Raw genomic sequence first — 18179 nt, 5'->3', positions numbered from 1 at the left:
AAAGAATCACACTAATTGAGGTTTGAATCCTGGAAAATTTTTAATTATGCTAAACCCAGTCACAGATGGCTGGATTCCAAACAGTGAATATTATTTGAAAATACGGGTTGGTGTAATTTCAATAGTGAGAGAGATTAAGCATGAGTCATTTTTTGGACTCCACATACACAACTTGTATCTTGAGTTTATTACAAACTTTTGACAAGGAATGCTTTTGGACATTGGAAAACATAATTTTGCTTTGGCCTCAGCTTAAACTATGCAACATTAAAAAGCTGCTTCTCTATATTTCATGCTCCTTAGGTCTCTTGTGTACAATGCTCTGTGTTCTTGCTGTGAGTTCAAAGCCCAAACTGGTGGAAATGCAGCTCCAAGGCTTTACTATTATGGATATTCTGATACAGGTTATAGACACTGAGACTTACACGTTTAATGCCAGAACAGCTTTCGCAGTAAGGAGACACTCTTCTTTTGGATTGAAGAATCTGCTTAAAAGCCCGTTGTTCCAAAAATAACAACAGTGACTTGTTTGCTTATCTCCAAGGACAATACAGATAGTCCTCAACTTGCGACCTTAATTGAGCCCAAAATTTCTGCTGCGAAGTGAGACATTTGTTAAGGGAGCTTTACCCCATTTTACAACTTGCCACAGTTAAGTGAACCACTGAAGTTGTTAAGTTAGTGACATGTTGTAAAGTGAATCTGGCTTCCCCATTGTTTGACAGGTTGCAAAGGTGATTGCATGACCCTAGACACTGCAACCGTCATGAGTCAGTTGCCAAGCCTCTGAATTTTGATCTCATGACCATGGGGATGCTACAATGGTAGCAAGTATGAAAAACAGTCATAAGTCACTTTTTCAGTGCCATTGTAACTTTGAACGATAACTAAATGGACTGTTGTAAGTTGAGGACTACCTGTACATTGTCTGGATTCACATGATATGCTTAAACCCCAGGTAAATAAAATAGTCACTATTTTATTTTCATATATGTTACACTGAAACAACCAAATTATGCCTTATATCTTGATGCTCAGGATTCCCCAAATGCTGAAACAATGATTGGATCTCTGCAGCCAGCTGAACCATAAACTAACCATTGTAGCCTAATTTTGTGAAAATCCAGTGACTAGATTAAAAAGAGTCTGATTATTATCTGGAAAGCTAGTGTTTTTGTGTGTGGTTACCTTTGTTGGAGAGAAACATTTATATATGTACCCTCACTGCCATTCATTTTGGTCCAGGGAAGACTATGTCAAGTGACTGTGTCAGTTAGCATCATCACAATACTTTAATCAAGAAGAAAACCATGCCCCTTCCCCGCAACACTGGCCAGCACTGATGATGTTACCTAGTCGGGTAATGAAACGTCTGCAAGCAAACAACCAAGGATTCCATCGTTACATCAAAAAGATCAGTTGATATAGTAGGGGTTTGTCAAGAAAATCACACATTGTCCATTTTGGACAAAGCTACATGATGTAGTACACATGCACATTATGCTTTTAGCAACAATTGTTGAACATCACAGGACAAAAACTGTAGAAGGGCTTGCTTTTAACCCTTTTAACTTGCACATCTCATTTCAGTTGGGGAAGGGAACAATTTTTTTTTATAAAAAAATGTTAAGCACAATAAGTAATGCCAGGTTGCTTTAAGAAAAGAGAACTGGAGTCCATTTTGAAACTGTGATACTGGTTGCTCTTGGAGAGCCCAATTAAGACACAGTAAGTTTGCATTTATCAAGCTTCAGTATTAGAAAGGTGGGTATGAATGTCATGAAGTATTAATTCAGACATTTCCAGTTTGAGATTTAAATTTTGCTGTTCACATTACATTTTCTTATAAAACAGAATAATTCTAATGTTGACTGTTGTCACCAAAGTGTATTATGATATCAAGAGTCTGAAAGACATTTAAGACTTACTGATTGATAATTTATGCTCCCTGCAGATTTAAACTACTGTTTAGCATACTATTTTCCAAATCAAGACAGGTCTTTTTTTTGGGTAGGCCTTGATTACTGTATGAATTACACAAATTGCAGTTATCGTCTTAAGAAGCATCTGCTCTGGTTATACAGTATATGCTTGCATTTTCAGGTTTTCTTTCAGATTTATAATATCGTATACTATTTAATTTAATAATGTAATTAAAATAATGCGTGCCTCTTTTTTATTTTTGTCATTTGTAGTTCTTAAAGTATATCTAATAACTGCAAACACAAAATTCTGCACTGAAAGCAACTGAAATCAAACTAAATTTAAAAAAAACACAGGAAAATGAAATTCATATTTTAGTATGTGTTTATTATCAGTTTCCCAGTCAGTACATATAAATCAGGCACAGCTCTGAAGTAGCCTGTGATAGTTAATTCACATGCATTTTTTGTTTGTTTTAAAAAACAATTTTAATTGTACTGTTATCAATAGCATCACTTATAGCATAAAATTGAGATTCTCTTCTCCCTCTGTCTTAAAAATGTAGCCAGTCACATATAAGATGGATACATAAATTATGTTACCTTATATGATAGGTACAAGTTATCCTTGATAGACACAGTATGTAATTGCTGTCAAGTAATTAAAAATGCTGGGGAAGATCGAGGGCAAGAGAAGAAGGGGACGACAGAGAATGAGGTGGCTGGATGGAGTCACTGAAGCAGTAGGCGTGAGCTTAAATGGACTCCAGAAGATGGTAGAGGACAGGAAGGCCTGGAGGAATGTTGTCCATAGGGTCGCGATGGGTCGGACACGACTTCGCAGCTAACAACAACAACAATTAAAAATCTCCATGTCACATTATGTATCTTGGAGGGCAACTCTCTACCTTTGCAGCTGTTAGCACTGTAATTATCCTTTCTGTAGTACTTCTCATTTTGAACAATGTGCAAATTGTCCAAATACTAGATTGACACCACTGGACACATGCATTTTCAGTAGCCTGTGAAGTTATTCTGAGTTCTTTGAACTTAGTTGGGGAAACCCATTTGTTTACATGCTGCCAAGGCTGCTCACATATTGCTTTCATTTCCAACTATGCCTAAGTATAAAAAGGTAAGCTAACTCATTTGGGAACATTTAGCATAACCCAAGAAAATGTAACTTGTTAACTTTAAAAAAGGGGTTGCTTTTGGCAAAAGTTGAAATCAGACCTGTTAAGAGGCTTTGATTCTTCAATTTGACATATTGTACTTTGATTTCCTTCCTTCGGTGCTTCTCATTTCCTTGGAGTCCCTCCTCTCAAAAATGTTATTTCTTTTGCTTTCTCTCTCCAATAGTAGATAACAAGAATCGGGTTCTGTTTCAGAAAAGCCCACAAGATCTTCATTACCTGAGGGAATGATATGACAGTATCTCCTGCCCCTGATTGCTCATACAAATGGTGACTAGACTGGAAAAGAAATCTTAACACTGGTAATCGGAAATGGCTGCTGAGACAAAGGACAGACTACCTGGCACTGTTTTAACATCCGACATTTTGTCATTGCTCATCTCCTGGTGGCTAAGATAAAATGAAAGCGAGCAGTTCTCAGGGCAGATACGTCAACAACTGTTCTACTTCAAGGACATGAAGAGCAGGATTAAAAGCAGTGGGAAAGGTGGGAAGAACAGCAGTGGCTATGAGAAGGAAAATACACTCTCACAGTGAAAGAGGGCAATTACTTGGCTGCTTAATCTGGTTTCAGTCTAATTTGCAAGGAAGAATCTTAACAAATTAGATTGAGTATCTTAAAGATTTCTGCTGAGTTAAGGCCTGACTAGCTGTGTGAAGCTGGGGACTGCTCTTTAGTCTTGATTTGGGGAACCCGAAACACCTCACTTTACCCTTATAGAACTGGCCCTTACAAGAGCCAAACGTGTGCAAGTAACAATGGAAGTTATGTACAGTTACTAATTTCATGATATTGTGTTGAAAAGATGACAGTATAGTTTCTTCCAAGTAATGTCTTGCTTTCTCCATCCACGAAAGAACTTCTTTCGTGGATGGAGAAAGCAAGACATTACTTGGAAGAAACTATACTGTCATCTTTTCAACATTACCTGCATATTAGTGTAGCAAATCCAGCCCAAACCAATATTCTCTGGTATTGTTGATTCCCTCACATAGTAAGAAAAATGTATTTTTGAATATGTCAGCATTTGCCATACAAATACATTATCCGGAAGGTTAATTTTGCCTTCGTTTTTATTCCCCCTTTTTGGGGGAAAAAAAAATCAGTGCCAAAGTCAGAAGTTGGCTTGCAAAGAGCATAAAAAAGGACTAATCCTTAATAACAGAAATCTATAAAAAAAGACACAAAAATTATGTTCTTTGGATAGCCAATATAAAACATAAGACTAAAAAAATAGCAAACGAAATAATATATGTAATAGAACAAAAAAAAAGTCATTTGTTCTAAATAATACCTGAGGCCACCAAAACAGGAGTTGGTGAATTCATGTCAGTTCTTGATGCAAAAGAGCGAGTGACAAGTGGTAATATTGTGCATGGATTTTGTATCACAAGATACCAAACAGGTTCTATCAAAAAAGGATGATGGATGATACAGTGCCAAGCCGACAGTAAGTTCTGTGCAGAGGCCTCTTCAGAGGACACTAAAAATTCACTCTTCTGTCAGCACTGCATGTAATTGGGAAGTGAGGAGCACCTTCTTTCACGGCAACCCCATTTCTCTGAGGTTAGTTTAGCATTGTACACCATGTGTCAAGTGTTCACTTTACTCGTACAGTGTACTGGTCTTATAATCTGCCCTAACAAAAACAAAAAAAGGAAGACTGAACCACCCTATCAGGGATGAACAAACCTGCCCCAAAATTAGGGCAGAGGATAAGGAAACAGGACTCATAGCTTAATTGCAAACCCACGACAAGCCAAATCCTAATTTCACATCTCCCCAATATAATAAAGTTTGGGAAGGCCACTGCAGCAGTGACAGGAAATGAGCAGGAAATCAACAGACCTCTGACCCTTAGCTCTTTGGATGGAAGATCCGGGTACCATCCTGGGTCTGCAATGGAGGAAGACGTAATATTGGAAGAAAAAAAACCTGCCAGCCAAGCAAACAGGATAATCCTTGAAGAGCACCTGGACTGCCAGCAGGAATTTTCTTCAGTTGATCTGTTTTCAACACCTTTTGAACACCTGACCAGTTTGCTAGGAAAGCAATCTCATTCCCAGCAGTCTATGGGCCTTCAGTTATTATTGGGTTTCACTATAGCATCGCAGGTGGCTTCTTCTCTACAATCTGAGTGCTAGGCTGGAAATTCGTTGCTAGGCTGTCGCCGGAAATCATCATTAACCGCAAGATAGGTGGCTCGCATACTTGGAGAATACTAGACAGAGGAGATAAAATGGGACAGAAGTTATACATTGTGAGTTCAATGACGAGCTGAGGTTTTACTGATAGAAACTACAGAAAAACTACTAAGATTCCTTCTAAAGTCTGATAGATGAAGTTCTACCTCAGGGGTAGGCAACCTCGGCTTTTTAATGACTCGTGGACTTCAACTCCTGAGTATAGGTGGCTCAGGAATTCTGGGAGTTGAAGTCCACGAGTCATAAAAGGGCCAAGGTTGCCTACCCCTGTTCTAGCTCTACAGAACCAACCAGAAACAAATGTGCTGATGATTTATACCATCAGGAACAGAAGAACAAGCTTGACCATTAGCAGAGGTGGAGTGGGATGAAATGACAACAGAAAGGCAACTAGGGAAAAAAAACGTTGGCCAGGCCTAAAGATCCTGTGATGGCATCCAGCTGCCATTCTACTGAGACACAGCAGTAGTGGAGAAAAGGAGAATCTTTCACAGGAAAGTTGTGACTTGATTACACAAAACCCCACAGCAAAGTACACATTAGAACAGTATTGGGCTTTGTAGCTTTTAAAATTCAACAGAAAGCATAAAAAGGTTGACTCAGCCTTCCATCCTTCCGAGGGAGGTAAAATGAGGACCCAGATTGTTGGGGGCAATAAGCTGACTTTGTAATAATGCCGCTTGGGTGTGTGTGTGTGTGAAAGCCCTAATAAGCAGGCATATACATAGAATGAAGGCTATTGCTAAGCACATTGATTTGTGCTTTAGATTGTAAGCCGCCCTGAGTCTTCGGAGAAGGGCGGGATATTAATGGGATTAAAAAAAAAAGTTTCTTTTCCATCAGAGGTACAGAACACAGAAGGGACCTGGGAAGTCTTCTAGTCTAACCACCTGCCCAAGCAGAAGACCCTACACCAGACATGTCAAACACAAGGCCCGGGGGCCAGATCCGGCCCGTGAAGTGGTTTCATGTGGCCCGCGAAGCCATCCTGGAAACAGTGAGGGAACGGCCCCCACTGCCTTGGCCCTGGCCCAGAGACCCTCCTTCTGCCAGAGACCCTCAGATCCGTCCCACTCCTGCCCAGGCCCCCCATAGGCACCCTTGATGCAAACGAGGTAGAGCTGGCCACGCCCACCCAGTAGGCCATACACACTCTAGCCACGCCCACCCAGTAGGCCACGCCCACCCGGCCCCCTGAGGGCAACCGCAATGCTGATGCGGCCCTCAATGAAATTGAGTTTGACACCCCTGCCCTACACCATTCTGACCAAACAGCCATCCAATTTCTTCTTAAAAACTTCCAGCGATGGAGCACCCACAACTTCTGAAGTCAAGCCATGAAGGAGTAGAGTAGAACAGAAACAGATCAACAGAATTGGAAGGAACCTTGGGGGTCTTTTAGTCCAACCCCCTGCTCAAGCAGGAGACCCTATAGTACCATTTCAGATCATCTTCAGTCCCGTTAGCAAGGAAAGGTTCCTTAAAAGGCTTTAGAGAAGACGACAGAATTAAGTTCTTTTCCTATCTGCCATAAGTCAACAATGGAAAATTTAGAAACTACCAAGATACAATTTATCAAAGTCTGTTTTCAACTGTTAGAATTGGATAACACAGTTTAAGTACATAAAATGGGAGATGCAACCTAAAATGCTTCATGGGAAATACCATAAGGAGTTTTGTGATCCGTGAGGTTCCTTTTAGCATTCATCTGTATGGAATTTTCTTTGCAATATGTCAGATGATTTTCAGATTTGAATTCTGCCAAAATCTGAACAGACGTGGATGAGAGGGCTGAGAGGATGTTGGGAGCTATATCCCAAAAAGTAGGAGATGCCTAGGACATTAAATACAATTAATATGCTTATCCTCCATATATAATTAATGACGGTGCCATTTTAAAGACTAAAATGCATTTAAAGGTAAAGGTAAAGGTTCCCCCGCACATGCGTGCTAGTCGTTTCCGACTCTAGGGGCCGGTGCTCATCTCCGTTTCAAAGCCGAAGAGCCAGCGCTTGTCCGAGGACGTCTCCGTGGTCATGTGGCCGGCATGACTAGACGCCAAAGGCGCACGGAACGCTGTTACCTTCCCACCGTAGTGGTCCCTATTTTTCTACTTGCATTTTTACGTGCTTTCGAACTGCTAGGTTGGCAGAAGCTGGGACGAGTAACAGGCACTCAGTCTGTTACGCGGCACTCGGGATTCGACCCGCCAAACTGCCGACCTTCCGATCGACAAGCTCAGCGTCCTAACCCACTGAGCCACCGCGTCCCTGTAAAATGCATTTACTTCCCTTTTATTACAAACCTATGTATTAAATTTGCAAAACAGAGAATCCAGCACTTTTTAAACAGTTCAAGCACAGGCAATGTGTGGTTATTAGTCATTTTTTTTTCCTGAAAAAGACATATCCTTTCAAAATCAGCAAAGATTTATTAGTCTACCAGCAGCCAGTAAGTTGGAATCTGCCAAGAACTAAGCACAGAACTATCTACGTATGCTCAGTTCAAACACATCAAAAATATAGCTAGTTCTAAATTCAATTTCAGACATTCCTATAAAAAGATAAAAGTAAGCACATACAGTTAATCCTCAACTTACATTTATTAATGGTTCGTTTAGTGACCAAAGTTACAATGGCACTGAAAACAGTGACTTATGACCACAGAATGCAGCCGCGAGAGTTGTCTTGGGAGTTTCCCGATACTCCCATGTCACACCTCTGCTCCGTGAGCTGCATTGGTTGCCAGTTGTCTTCCGGGTGAGATTCAAGGTACTAGTTATGGTATTTAAAGCCCTACATGGCAGGGGTCCGGAGTACCTTAGGGAACACCTGCTGCCGGCGTCAACTTCCCTGCGCCCTGTGCGCTCCCACAGAGAGGGCCTCCTCAGGGTGCCACCGGTCAGAGAATGTCGATTGGTGGCCCCCAGGGGGACGGCCTTCTCTGTGGGCGCCCCGGAGCTATGGAACCAGTTACTGGTTGAGCTCCGGACGGCGCCCGATCTTCGCTCCTTTCGCCGCGATCTGAAAACATACCTGTTCGAACAAGCCGGCCTGGCCTGAGGGGGGATTGGTGGGGTTTTTTATTATCATTTTATTGGGGTTTTATTAATGTATTTATTGTTTTTATGGGCATGTATTTAATTACTTTTTAATTTTTGTAACTTTGTGTTTTATTCTTGCCCTGTACACCGCCCTGAGTCCTTCGGGAGAAGGGCGGTATAGAAATATTAATAAATTAAATTAATTAAATTAAATTTTTCACAGTTATAACTTTCAGCATCTCCATGATCACCTGACCAAAATTCACATGCTTGGCAACTGGTTTATACTTATGACGGTTGCTGTGTCCCAAAGTCATGTGATCACTTTTTGCGACCTTCTGACGAGCAAAGTGAATGGGGAAGCCAGATTCATTTAACAACCAGGTTACTAGCTTATCAACTGCAGTGACTCACTTAACAACTGAGGCAAGAAAGGCCGTAAAATGGGGCAAAACTCACTTAACAACACCAATTTGAGGCTCAATGGTGATTGTAAGTCGAGGACAACCTGTATGGGTTTTCTGTTCACTGGACAGGTGAGACTGCCATACTTTCTTTGCACTCAGCAAACAGTGTGGTTGATTGATCTGAATAATTAAAGAAGATCTGGATTCAACAGCCAACAGCACATACTAGATTAGTTTCATTAAGTTATAAGCAAGTCACTGTTTCTCAAGCTAGTCATCTCTCGGGGAAGCAATGATAATAAAATGGGAAGTGGGAGAGAGGACATTTGCCTCAAGAAATTTGGAGAAAGATGGGATGTAAATACAATTACGGTAATTAGAATATCCAATTTTTCCCTAATCTAAGGCCACTAGCTGTTGTTAAGTAGCAAATAGCCACTGACTAAGCAGTGTATGAACCCTTAATTTTTCCGCTTCCTTTATCTGTCCACCTTGGACAAATTTTATTTCCAAAATATTTCTTATAGATTTTAAAAAAAATACTCAGGAAATAAAAATGATTAATCCAGCATTATGGCCGGGAGATGGTTTCCTTGCATTTTGTTGAAATTTGTTCAGTTTCCCCTCTACATCATGCTTTCTAATTTGTGAGCCCAAGCTAGAGACAAATCTGTTTATCCCGTGTTGTAGTTCACCATTTCAGGGAATTGTTTTTGAAATTATATGTTCCTCAGCTCCTGGTTTCTTTAGTTTGCAGTCAGTTCTAATGAAATCACCCACCCCCTGCATTTATTTATCAACACAATAGTCTACTACTATCTAGAAGACCTCTAAGGAGTAGAGATAAGAGTTGGGTTTATTAATACAGACCACACACAAAGTGATAGGAAACAAATGGGATCACAAATTTGGGGCATTCTGGAAATATAGCATTAAGGAACAACTGTGTGCCTATGTGCACACACCTTCCGTAATTGTATCAATGACTCATAATAAAGTTAGAGAACAAGCCCCTTTCCCTAAATCTGTGCCCTCCAAATGAGTTGGAATTACAGTCTGTAGAAATCCCTTCCCCCCCATTGCTGTACAGAATGGGAGAAGTCGCTACAGCCAACTCACCGCTGTTGATTCACCATGGCCAACTCACCACGGCCTGCTCGCCGTGGGACAACTTGCCGTGGTTGACTTGCCATGGGTCAACTCGCCATGGGACAATTCAATGATTTTATTTATTTAAAACAATAATAATGAAATTTTCTTTTGTCATTCTCATTTCATTTTGTCCCCTCCTTTTGCATCCTTTCTTTAATGATTCTCTTCCACCATTTCTTTGATATTATGTAACTTTTGCCCTGAGACAAATTGGCCGTGGTGAATTGTTCTGTGGCGAGTTGGCTGCAGCAAGTTGTCTTGGGGTGTTAAACAGCTGGCCCGCGGGCCGGACGCGTCATCCAGAAGCCATGCCCACCCCGTTGCCAGCAATGGCAAAACTCTCTCGATACGTTGCGCAACGTCATGTGACGTTGCGAGTTTGACATGTCTGTCTTAGACCCTTGCTGTAGCTTCAGGATATCTAGGGGACAGAATGCAGGCCTGGAAAATATAATTGGTATATATTAGTGTAATAACTGCTTCTTTGAAGGAGGGTGTCTTCCCCACGGCCTTGAAGGAGGCGGTGGTGAGACCCCTCCTCAAAAAGCCTGTCCTGGACCCGGCTGTTTTAAATAACTATCGTCCAGTCTCCAACCTTCGCTTTTTGGCGAAGGTTGTTGAGAGTGTGGCACATCAGCTTCCTCTGTTCCTGGAGGAAACTGATTATCTGGACCCGTACCAATCGGGTTTCAGGCCCGGACACAGCACAGAGACGGCATTGGTCGTGTTGGTGAATGATCTCTGGCGGGCTCGGGACAGGGGTTGTTCCTCTGTCCTAGTCCTATTAGATCTCTCAGTGGCTTTTGATACCATCGACCATGGTATCCTACTGCGGCGTCTCAGGGGGTTGGGAGTGGGAGGCACCGTTTTATGGTGGTTCTCCTATCTCCTGGGCCGCTCGCAGTCGGTGCTGACGGGAGGGCAGAGATCCACCCCGAGGCCTCTCGTTTGTGGAGTTCCTCAGGGGTCGGTTCTCTCGCCCCTCCTGTTCAACATCTATATGAAGCCGCTGGGTGAGATCATTCGTGGTTTCGGGGTGGGGTATCATCAGTACGCTGATGATACCCAACTTTTTTTCTCCACCCCGAACCAACCCAGTGATGCCCTCGCCGTGATGTCCCATTGCTTGGAGGCGGTCCAGGTATGGATGGGGAGAAACAGGCTTCGTCTCAATCCTGCCAAGACTGAGTGGCTGTGCATATCGGCATCTCGGGTTAACCAGATTATTCCACCTTTAACGATGGGGGGGTGAGGTGTTACCCCCCCGTTGATAGGGCTCGCAACTTGGGTGTCCTCCTGGATTCACGGCTCAATTTTGAAGACCATATAGGAGCCGTGACCAGGGGGGCTTTTGCCCAGGTTCACCTGGTGCGCCAGTTGCGACCCTACCTGGACCGGGATGCCCTACGCACAGTCACTTATGCGCTCGTGACCTCCCATTTAGACTACTGCAATGCTCTCTACATGGGGCTGCCCTTGAGGACCACTCGGAGGCTTCAGCTGGTGCAGAATGCGGCCGCGTGAGTTGTGATGGGGGTTTCCCGATACTCCCATGTAACACCTCTACTCCGCGAGCTGCATTGGCTTCCGGTTGCCCTCCGGGTGAGATTCAAGGTGCTGGTGATGACCTATAAAGCCCTAAATGGCTTGGGTCTGGGATATCTGAGGGAACACCTGCTGCCAGCATCAAGTTCCCTTCGTCCAGTGCGCTCCCACAGGGAGGGTCTTCTCAGGGTGCCGCCGGTAAAAGATTGTCGGCGGATAACACCCAGAGGGAGGGCCTTCTCTGTGGGTGCACCTGCCCTCTGGAACCAGCTGCCTGCGGAGCTTAGGACTGCCCCCGACCTTCGCTCATTTTGCCGGGACCTGAAGACCTGGCTCTTTGAGCTTTCCGGCCCAGGCTGAGAATTTTAATTGGGGTTTTTATTTTTAGGGATTTGATTTAATCTTTTTTAATTGTTTTTAACTTTTGTATCGATCTTTGTTTTAAATACCCTGTAAACCGCCCTGAGTCCTTCGGGAAAGGGCGGTATATAAATCCAATAAAATAAATAAATAAAATAAATAATTTATTATTAGAAAGTTGTGTCTTTCCAGTCACAGTGTTAAGAAAAATTATTTACAGACTACTTTTCTGGAATGGAATAGAGCTTGAAAGAGTTTCCTTAAGGCATTTAAATCTTATTGAAATTGGACTACTTGGTATATGGAGAAGAGCTACATTTAATTTCGCCATCAGCTTTGAGGATTTTTCAATAGCAAATATCTGCAACACTAAGATTAAAGCCTCCCAAAGTGGCACAGCCCTGACTTTTAAATGCCCAAATTAGAAATAGTTCCTTGAATATTCAAACAACTGTTAGCCCTGAAAATGGATTGTGGCAGCTTGTAATACAAATATCAACTAGTCTCCCTGATCAATCATGAAGCAGGCAACATTTTTGCATATGCTTTCCATCTTTCAGGTAGATTGTTATTAATTTTAATAGCTCATATCACAGGGCAATTGATTCCATGAAACATATACATTTCTTAGAATAATCGACATAAAAAACAAGGTTGTGTTTAAACATGGATTTAATTTGCATTTCTCTAACAACACAACTTAAGTCTGAGTCTGCTTGCACATCAGATGAGAATCCAGTGTCACATGACTATGCAGAATGCAAGAATTCAGCTGTGACATTAGAAAAAGGCAGCTGTTATTCTGTTTACATCCTAGTGACTGTACTGAAATGTACCCACTTCTCTATTTTATAAGGCATGAAAAGTTCATCCATACGGAATGATGTCAAATGGCTTAGGATTTATCTATCTAGGGAATTGCTTGTCTCTGGAAAACTGGTTCCATTAATATTTATTTATTGCATTTATATACCGCCCTTTCCCTGCAGCTTCAGCTTCCTGAGCTATGGCATAGGATTATTCTGCTTTGTCACCTCAGAAGAGAAACTCAAGCAAGATCTTCACCATTTGTGGCTGAGAAGGCTGGAGGCAATCTTTCTACATTCCTTCTTGAATAGCCTCTCCAAATGTACAATAGGCACCAACTCTGATGCATTTCAAGAAGGCCATTAAAGCAATATTGTTCCATGGAGCTACTAATGGCATATTCAGTTGTCGCCATTGTGATGTAATGCTGGTAGTAGGTGGATATTTTATTGTAACTGTTTTATTGATTTGGCATTTTGTTTTGTGTAAAACCACTGGAGTCACACCTAGAATACAGTATATAAAAAATTTAAATGAAGTGTCACCCTTTGAGGTTCCCTTGGCTAGTTCTTCTTTCAGACAGCTAACTCACCTCTTTCTTATTTATTATCAGAACTGTTAAGACATACATTAACTACAGAGGCATAATTTGTATTGGATGTGTCATTAACTTTAAAATCTTATTTTTAAGATTTAAGATTTATGAGAGCCTTTTTAATACATATGGATTCGGTTTAGTCAACTACTTTTGTGGTCCCTGCAGCTATATAACAAATGATTCACATGTGGAGTTGTCATGTGTTTGGTTTGTGACTTAGCATGAATACTCGGCTGTGGTCTATTCTCTAGGCCAGGGGTGTCAAACTCGCAAGTCACGTGACGTGTTGTGCCGTATCGTGACTTTTTTTGCCATTGCCGGCAATGGAGTGGAGTGAATGCATCGCTATGATGCATCCGGCCCGCAGGCCGGCAGTTTGACACCCATGCTGTAGGCTTTTACCACTGGGATGGATTCAGACATCATGTAAAGCCAACCCTTCCCCAGACTCCAACACCCTGGAAAGAATTCAATGAAATAAGGCTGCTTTGCAGGGCTCAGGAACAATGCCTTTTCTGTTGCAATTTGTGCTTTTTGCAGTGATCTCCCCACCCCAGAGATTCATATGTATCATTCAGGAAGCTATTAAGACCTGGGTGTTCTGATTGGGGACAAGGTAATTTTGTGCTTTTGTTTTGCATACTCTGCTCTTCCAGTCAATTGTATCTTTTATATCCTATTATAAATTAGCTCTTAGTTGTAAGCCGCTCAAAGTCTTTTAGGGACTCAGGTAGCCTATATACCGTATTAAGTAAATAAGAAACAATAACTTGGCAAATGACACTTCAGATAGGGACACAGGAAGTTGGAAAGGCATTGGAGTTTTCTATTTCTTTTGTACTTTATATGTGCAACTGCTCTAGTTTATTACTTATCAAAGGCTAGGGACATATTTTACTTATTATAGCTTAAGTTGCTGAATAATTTTTCTGATAATTTTCTTGTTCTTTTAATTCAAGTTTAGGGCTCACTGGTGTAATTATTCATTTTTATAGCACCGCTGGGCATTTCCATCATCAGCCCAAAACTGACTGTAACTTTTTAACGTAAGTAGAACACCAGCTGTTTCAGTGCCTTGAGTCCCTTTTTTGTCTTCCTTGTAAACACTACTTCTTAATCTTTCTACTTTTGCACTTCTGTTCAAAGTGAAACTCTTTAGTCCAATGGAAAACTAAATAATGTTTGTATGGGAGGGAGGGAGGAAGGAATTTAAATTTCATAAAGATTGGTAACACAAGCTCTTCTGAATGAGAACTAGGTTCATGGTATGCACTAAATATTAATTTCACTTGGCAGTAGAAGCTTGTGAGGAATTGTGATCAAGTTAAGTTAGGTCTCAACTATGCAAGAAATAGATCAAGTACTGAATGCAAAAGTAATGCAATCCAAACAGTAAAGAGATACCAATTTATATAATCCTAGGCCTATGTTTAATATATATAAAGAGAGAGGGGGGGAGGGAGAAGGAGAAGGAGAAGGAGAGGGAGGGAGGGAGGGAGGGAGGGAGAGAGAGAGAGAGAGAGAGAATTATCCCTTTCAATACTTAGCAAGCCTAAACCTGTGCATTAAACATGTAAATAACTTTTCACTTAAGAGCCTCAAACATGAATTTTTCATAATATTTTAATAGGCGGGAGCAAATCAAATTCACTCAGACTGGATCTCTTTCACACAACTACGGAAAGGCAGCAATTTTCTCTGGTGCTCTGCCTTTGTAATATTCCCCCATTCCACTTCTCTAGACAGATTTGGGGAAAACATTTCTTGTAACTGATGAAGTATACTGTAATTTCCAAAGTTGTAGGCTATGTTAAATCTGTACAGCTTCAAAGGCCCCTGGTAGGGTTTTATTGAAAGAGGGATGTCCTGTGGGAACTTTCCTAAAGGAAATCTCCAGCTGAGTAAACCATAACAGTAACAGACTATTTAGAAACCTCACTCCATCAAATTTAAGAGCCTTTACTTACTGACTATTTAAATCAGCATGACTGGAAGTCTGGAATAAATGTTATTCACAGCATGGGTTCTCAACGTTAAGGCAATTGGGGAATCAGCACTGCTCAAGAGGGTTTTTAATTTTGCCTATTTGAAACACCACACTGAATCCATATGCAGCATGCATTGTTATGGGGAAAAACTAAATAACTTGAAATTATCAGAAATTTCCCCACAATTCTGTCCTGTAGAAACCCTGAAAAGGTCTCCGTTGCCAGTTAATGCAATCCACTCTGCTAAAAACCTTTTCAAAATATGGCATTCTCCAGATTTTCTTTGAATTTTCAACCAGCGAGACCATACTCAGGGACTTATGCACGTTGCAGTCCAAACACTTCAGGTAAGGAACCAATTTTCAGAAGGCTGCAGTGAGTCTAAATGCAAACTAATGGCAATTTTAAATGCCTAGATTCCATAGATTCAATATTTCTATATTGAGAGGTTGGGGATATTTACAGCACAGGGAAATCTCTTATGAAAAAGTGCCAGGGGAGGGGGAGGAGGAAAACACCCCATCCCTCCCAAGATATTTTAAAAATGCAAGCACCTTAAAAGGCTATATAGCTGCAAAACAGTTAACTGAAAAACAAAGCAAGCATTGCAGGCAAGATGTCAAAAAATAATAATCTTATGCTAAACAAAAAAGTGATACGCATTATAACAACTATATTTGCAGAAAAACATTTTATAAAAGTAGAATAAGGTGGGAAGAAAATATAAAAAAACCACCTCCACTCATTTTCTAATTGAACAGAAACTTGCAATTCTTGCCTCCAGAAACAAGCAAAATGTTAAAGATGCAGGGGAAAGCCAATCTGATCTAGTGCAGGAGTCTTCAAATTTGGCCCTTTTATGACTTGCGGACTTCAACTCCCAGAATTCCTCAGCCAGACAGGAATTCTGGGAGTTGAAGTCCACAAGTCATAAAAGGGCCAAGTTTGAAGACCCCTGATCTAGTGGTTAAGGGACAAGGTTAGAAACCAGGAACCGGACTGTGAATTCTAGTCCTGTTTCAAGCATGATAGTCAGCTGAGTAAGTTTTGGCCAGTTACTCTCTCTGTCTCCCAATCCACTTCACAGGGTTGTTGTTAAGGGGAAAATAGGAGGAGGAAGGAGCTATGTTTGTTGCCTGGAGTGATTTATAAAAATAATAAAGGTGGGGATAAAAAAAATGTAAAAAAACCCCAACTGAAATATAGAACTGTGTAACATGCACTGTGTAACTCACACAATCACGCAAGCTACAGAAACAACAGCCAAAGTCTGCCGATGTGATAAGAATTGCAGCACAGCCTCGCACAACAGTTTGCCTGAGAGACTAGCAGCCAAATAGCAATGCAATTTAATTCAACGCAACGCAACACAATGTTTTCGACGCTTTCGCTATAGAGCTGCCTGAAGCTAGCCAGAAGGATGCCATGTCAGTGGGAGATACATTCCAAATTGTGGGCAGAAATGATATAGCCAAAACAACTGTGGGAACAACAACAACAACAACAACAAAAAGCTAACTTCCAGAAAGCAGGGCTCCTGCAGCAGTTTTCATCTTCAGATAGCAGTTTAGATTCTGGATTGTCGTTCTGAAAAGCCTGCATTTAAATCATATACTAACTGTTTTTTTCATCTCTAACATCAGAAAAAAACAAATCCCATAAACCGGTGTTTCATATTTTCTGACAAAAGCCAGAAGGTTTTTTCATCCCACTTTTTAAGAAAATGTGTTTATTAAATTGAACAGGAGTGTTAGTAAAAGCAGGGGGGGGGGAAATAAAGGGTTTGTTATAAAAATGGTTTAGCCTCCGAAGCCCACCATACCGTGGGGGGAGGTGATCCTCTTCCAATCAGGGGGACGTTTTCATACCGTGGATTCCCACCAAAGAGCACAGCTTGGTTCCTGCAGGTAAAGAGGAGTGAGATCAGGAGGACAATCTATTAAAAGGAAATCTGTTATGGGCTAAGAAATATTCCTGACATTCTCCCAGAAGCTGGGGATCCTTGTTGGAGGCAAGCGTTTGTGGGAGTGGGGAAAAAATGGGTGTGTGGATACGCAGGCCGTTATTTATGTTCGTGTTTGTGTCGGAAGCACCTATGGTGCTTCCATGTTGAAATGATCAGCCAGTGACATCGCTGTTGCCCGGGGAACATCCAATTGGGGGTTCTTTTATGTCCCCATTAATCTGTCCTCCAAACTGGTAGATAGCTATCTACTTGTGGTTATATGCTATCGAACTGCTAGGTCGGCAGGAGCTGGAGCGAATGACAGGAGCTCATCCCGTAATGCAGCAGCTCTTGGGTCTCGAGCTATTTATTCATTTTGCACCTTGCAGCACCATGAAGATGGCTTAGAGAGGGAATCAGCAAGCATTCATAAATTCCCCGATCAATCTCTTTTGTCTTGGTACTCTCCAGGTGCATTAGTTCGGAACTTCCATCATCTCCAGTTAAATACTCAGAGATGCAGCTGGCTGAGGAATTTTACTCCCAATGCATCTGAAGAATGCCTGATTGGGGGAAGCTACACCAGTCCTCATTAGCTGTCTCCTTGATCTGTGAAATATTGTGGGGAAGGAATTCATTCTGGAACAAACTCCTCTACATTCAGTGAGCACTATGTACTGTGAAGAACTGAGCCTTGAGAATAATAGCAGAGGACATGTGTACCCTCTTTCTTTTATGTGCAATGGGTGTGAGAGGATGGGCATCCAGCAAAAGTCACTCAGGGACAGGCAAGAAGAACAGTAGTTAACATTCTGTCCATCTCAAGCCTAGCAATGCTCCAACTTTCATTTTACAATACCCTCCAAAAAAGAAGGGTGATGGGAGAATGTGGTGATGGCTGGTTGCTTATCAGTTCAAGGTTTAATGAAGCCTTTCCTAAATGTTCTTCAGAGACGTGGGCCTCCATTCCCATTATTCTCAGATGGCAAGGACTTTGGACAAGTAACCAAGTTG

At 41.6% G+C, this 18179-nt stretch overlaps 1 protein-coding gene across 1 annotated transcript in view; it reads right to left on the bottom strand.

The window, feature by feature from the left end:
• Nucleotides 1-4046: 4046 nt before the first annotated feature.
• Nucleotides 4047-18179, bottom strand: part of TTYH2 (tweety family member 2) — a gene marked incomplete at its 5' end in the record, with an annotated part of 96546 nt that continues 82413 nt past the window's right edge. Inside the window, 2 exons of the mRNA XM_081320035.1 lie at nucleotides 4047-5337; nucleotides 17043-17121. Of these exons, the coding sequence (XP_081176161.1) occupies nucleotides 5257-5337; nucleotides 17043-17121 (160 nt within the window). The 3' untranslated portion in view covers nucleotides 4047-5256. The remainder of the gene's footprint in view (nucleotides 5338-17042; nucleotides 17122-18179) is intronic.

The sequence above is a fragment of the Vipera berus genome (genome assembly GCF_964194415.1).
Source record: "Vipera berus genome assembly, chromosome: 2".
Classification (NCBI taxonomy): domain Eukaryota; kingdom Metazoa; phylum Chordata; class Lepidosauria; order Squamata; family Viperidae; genus Vipera; species Vipera berus.
Note: the sequence above shows the minus strand (reverse complement) of the source record. Positions and strands in the feature narration are given on the sequence as shown.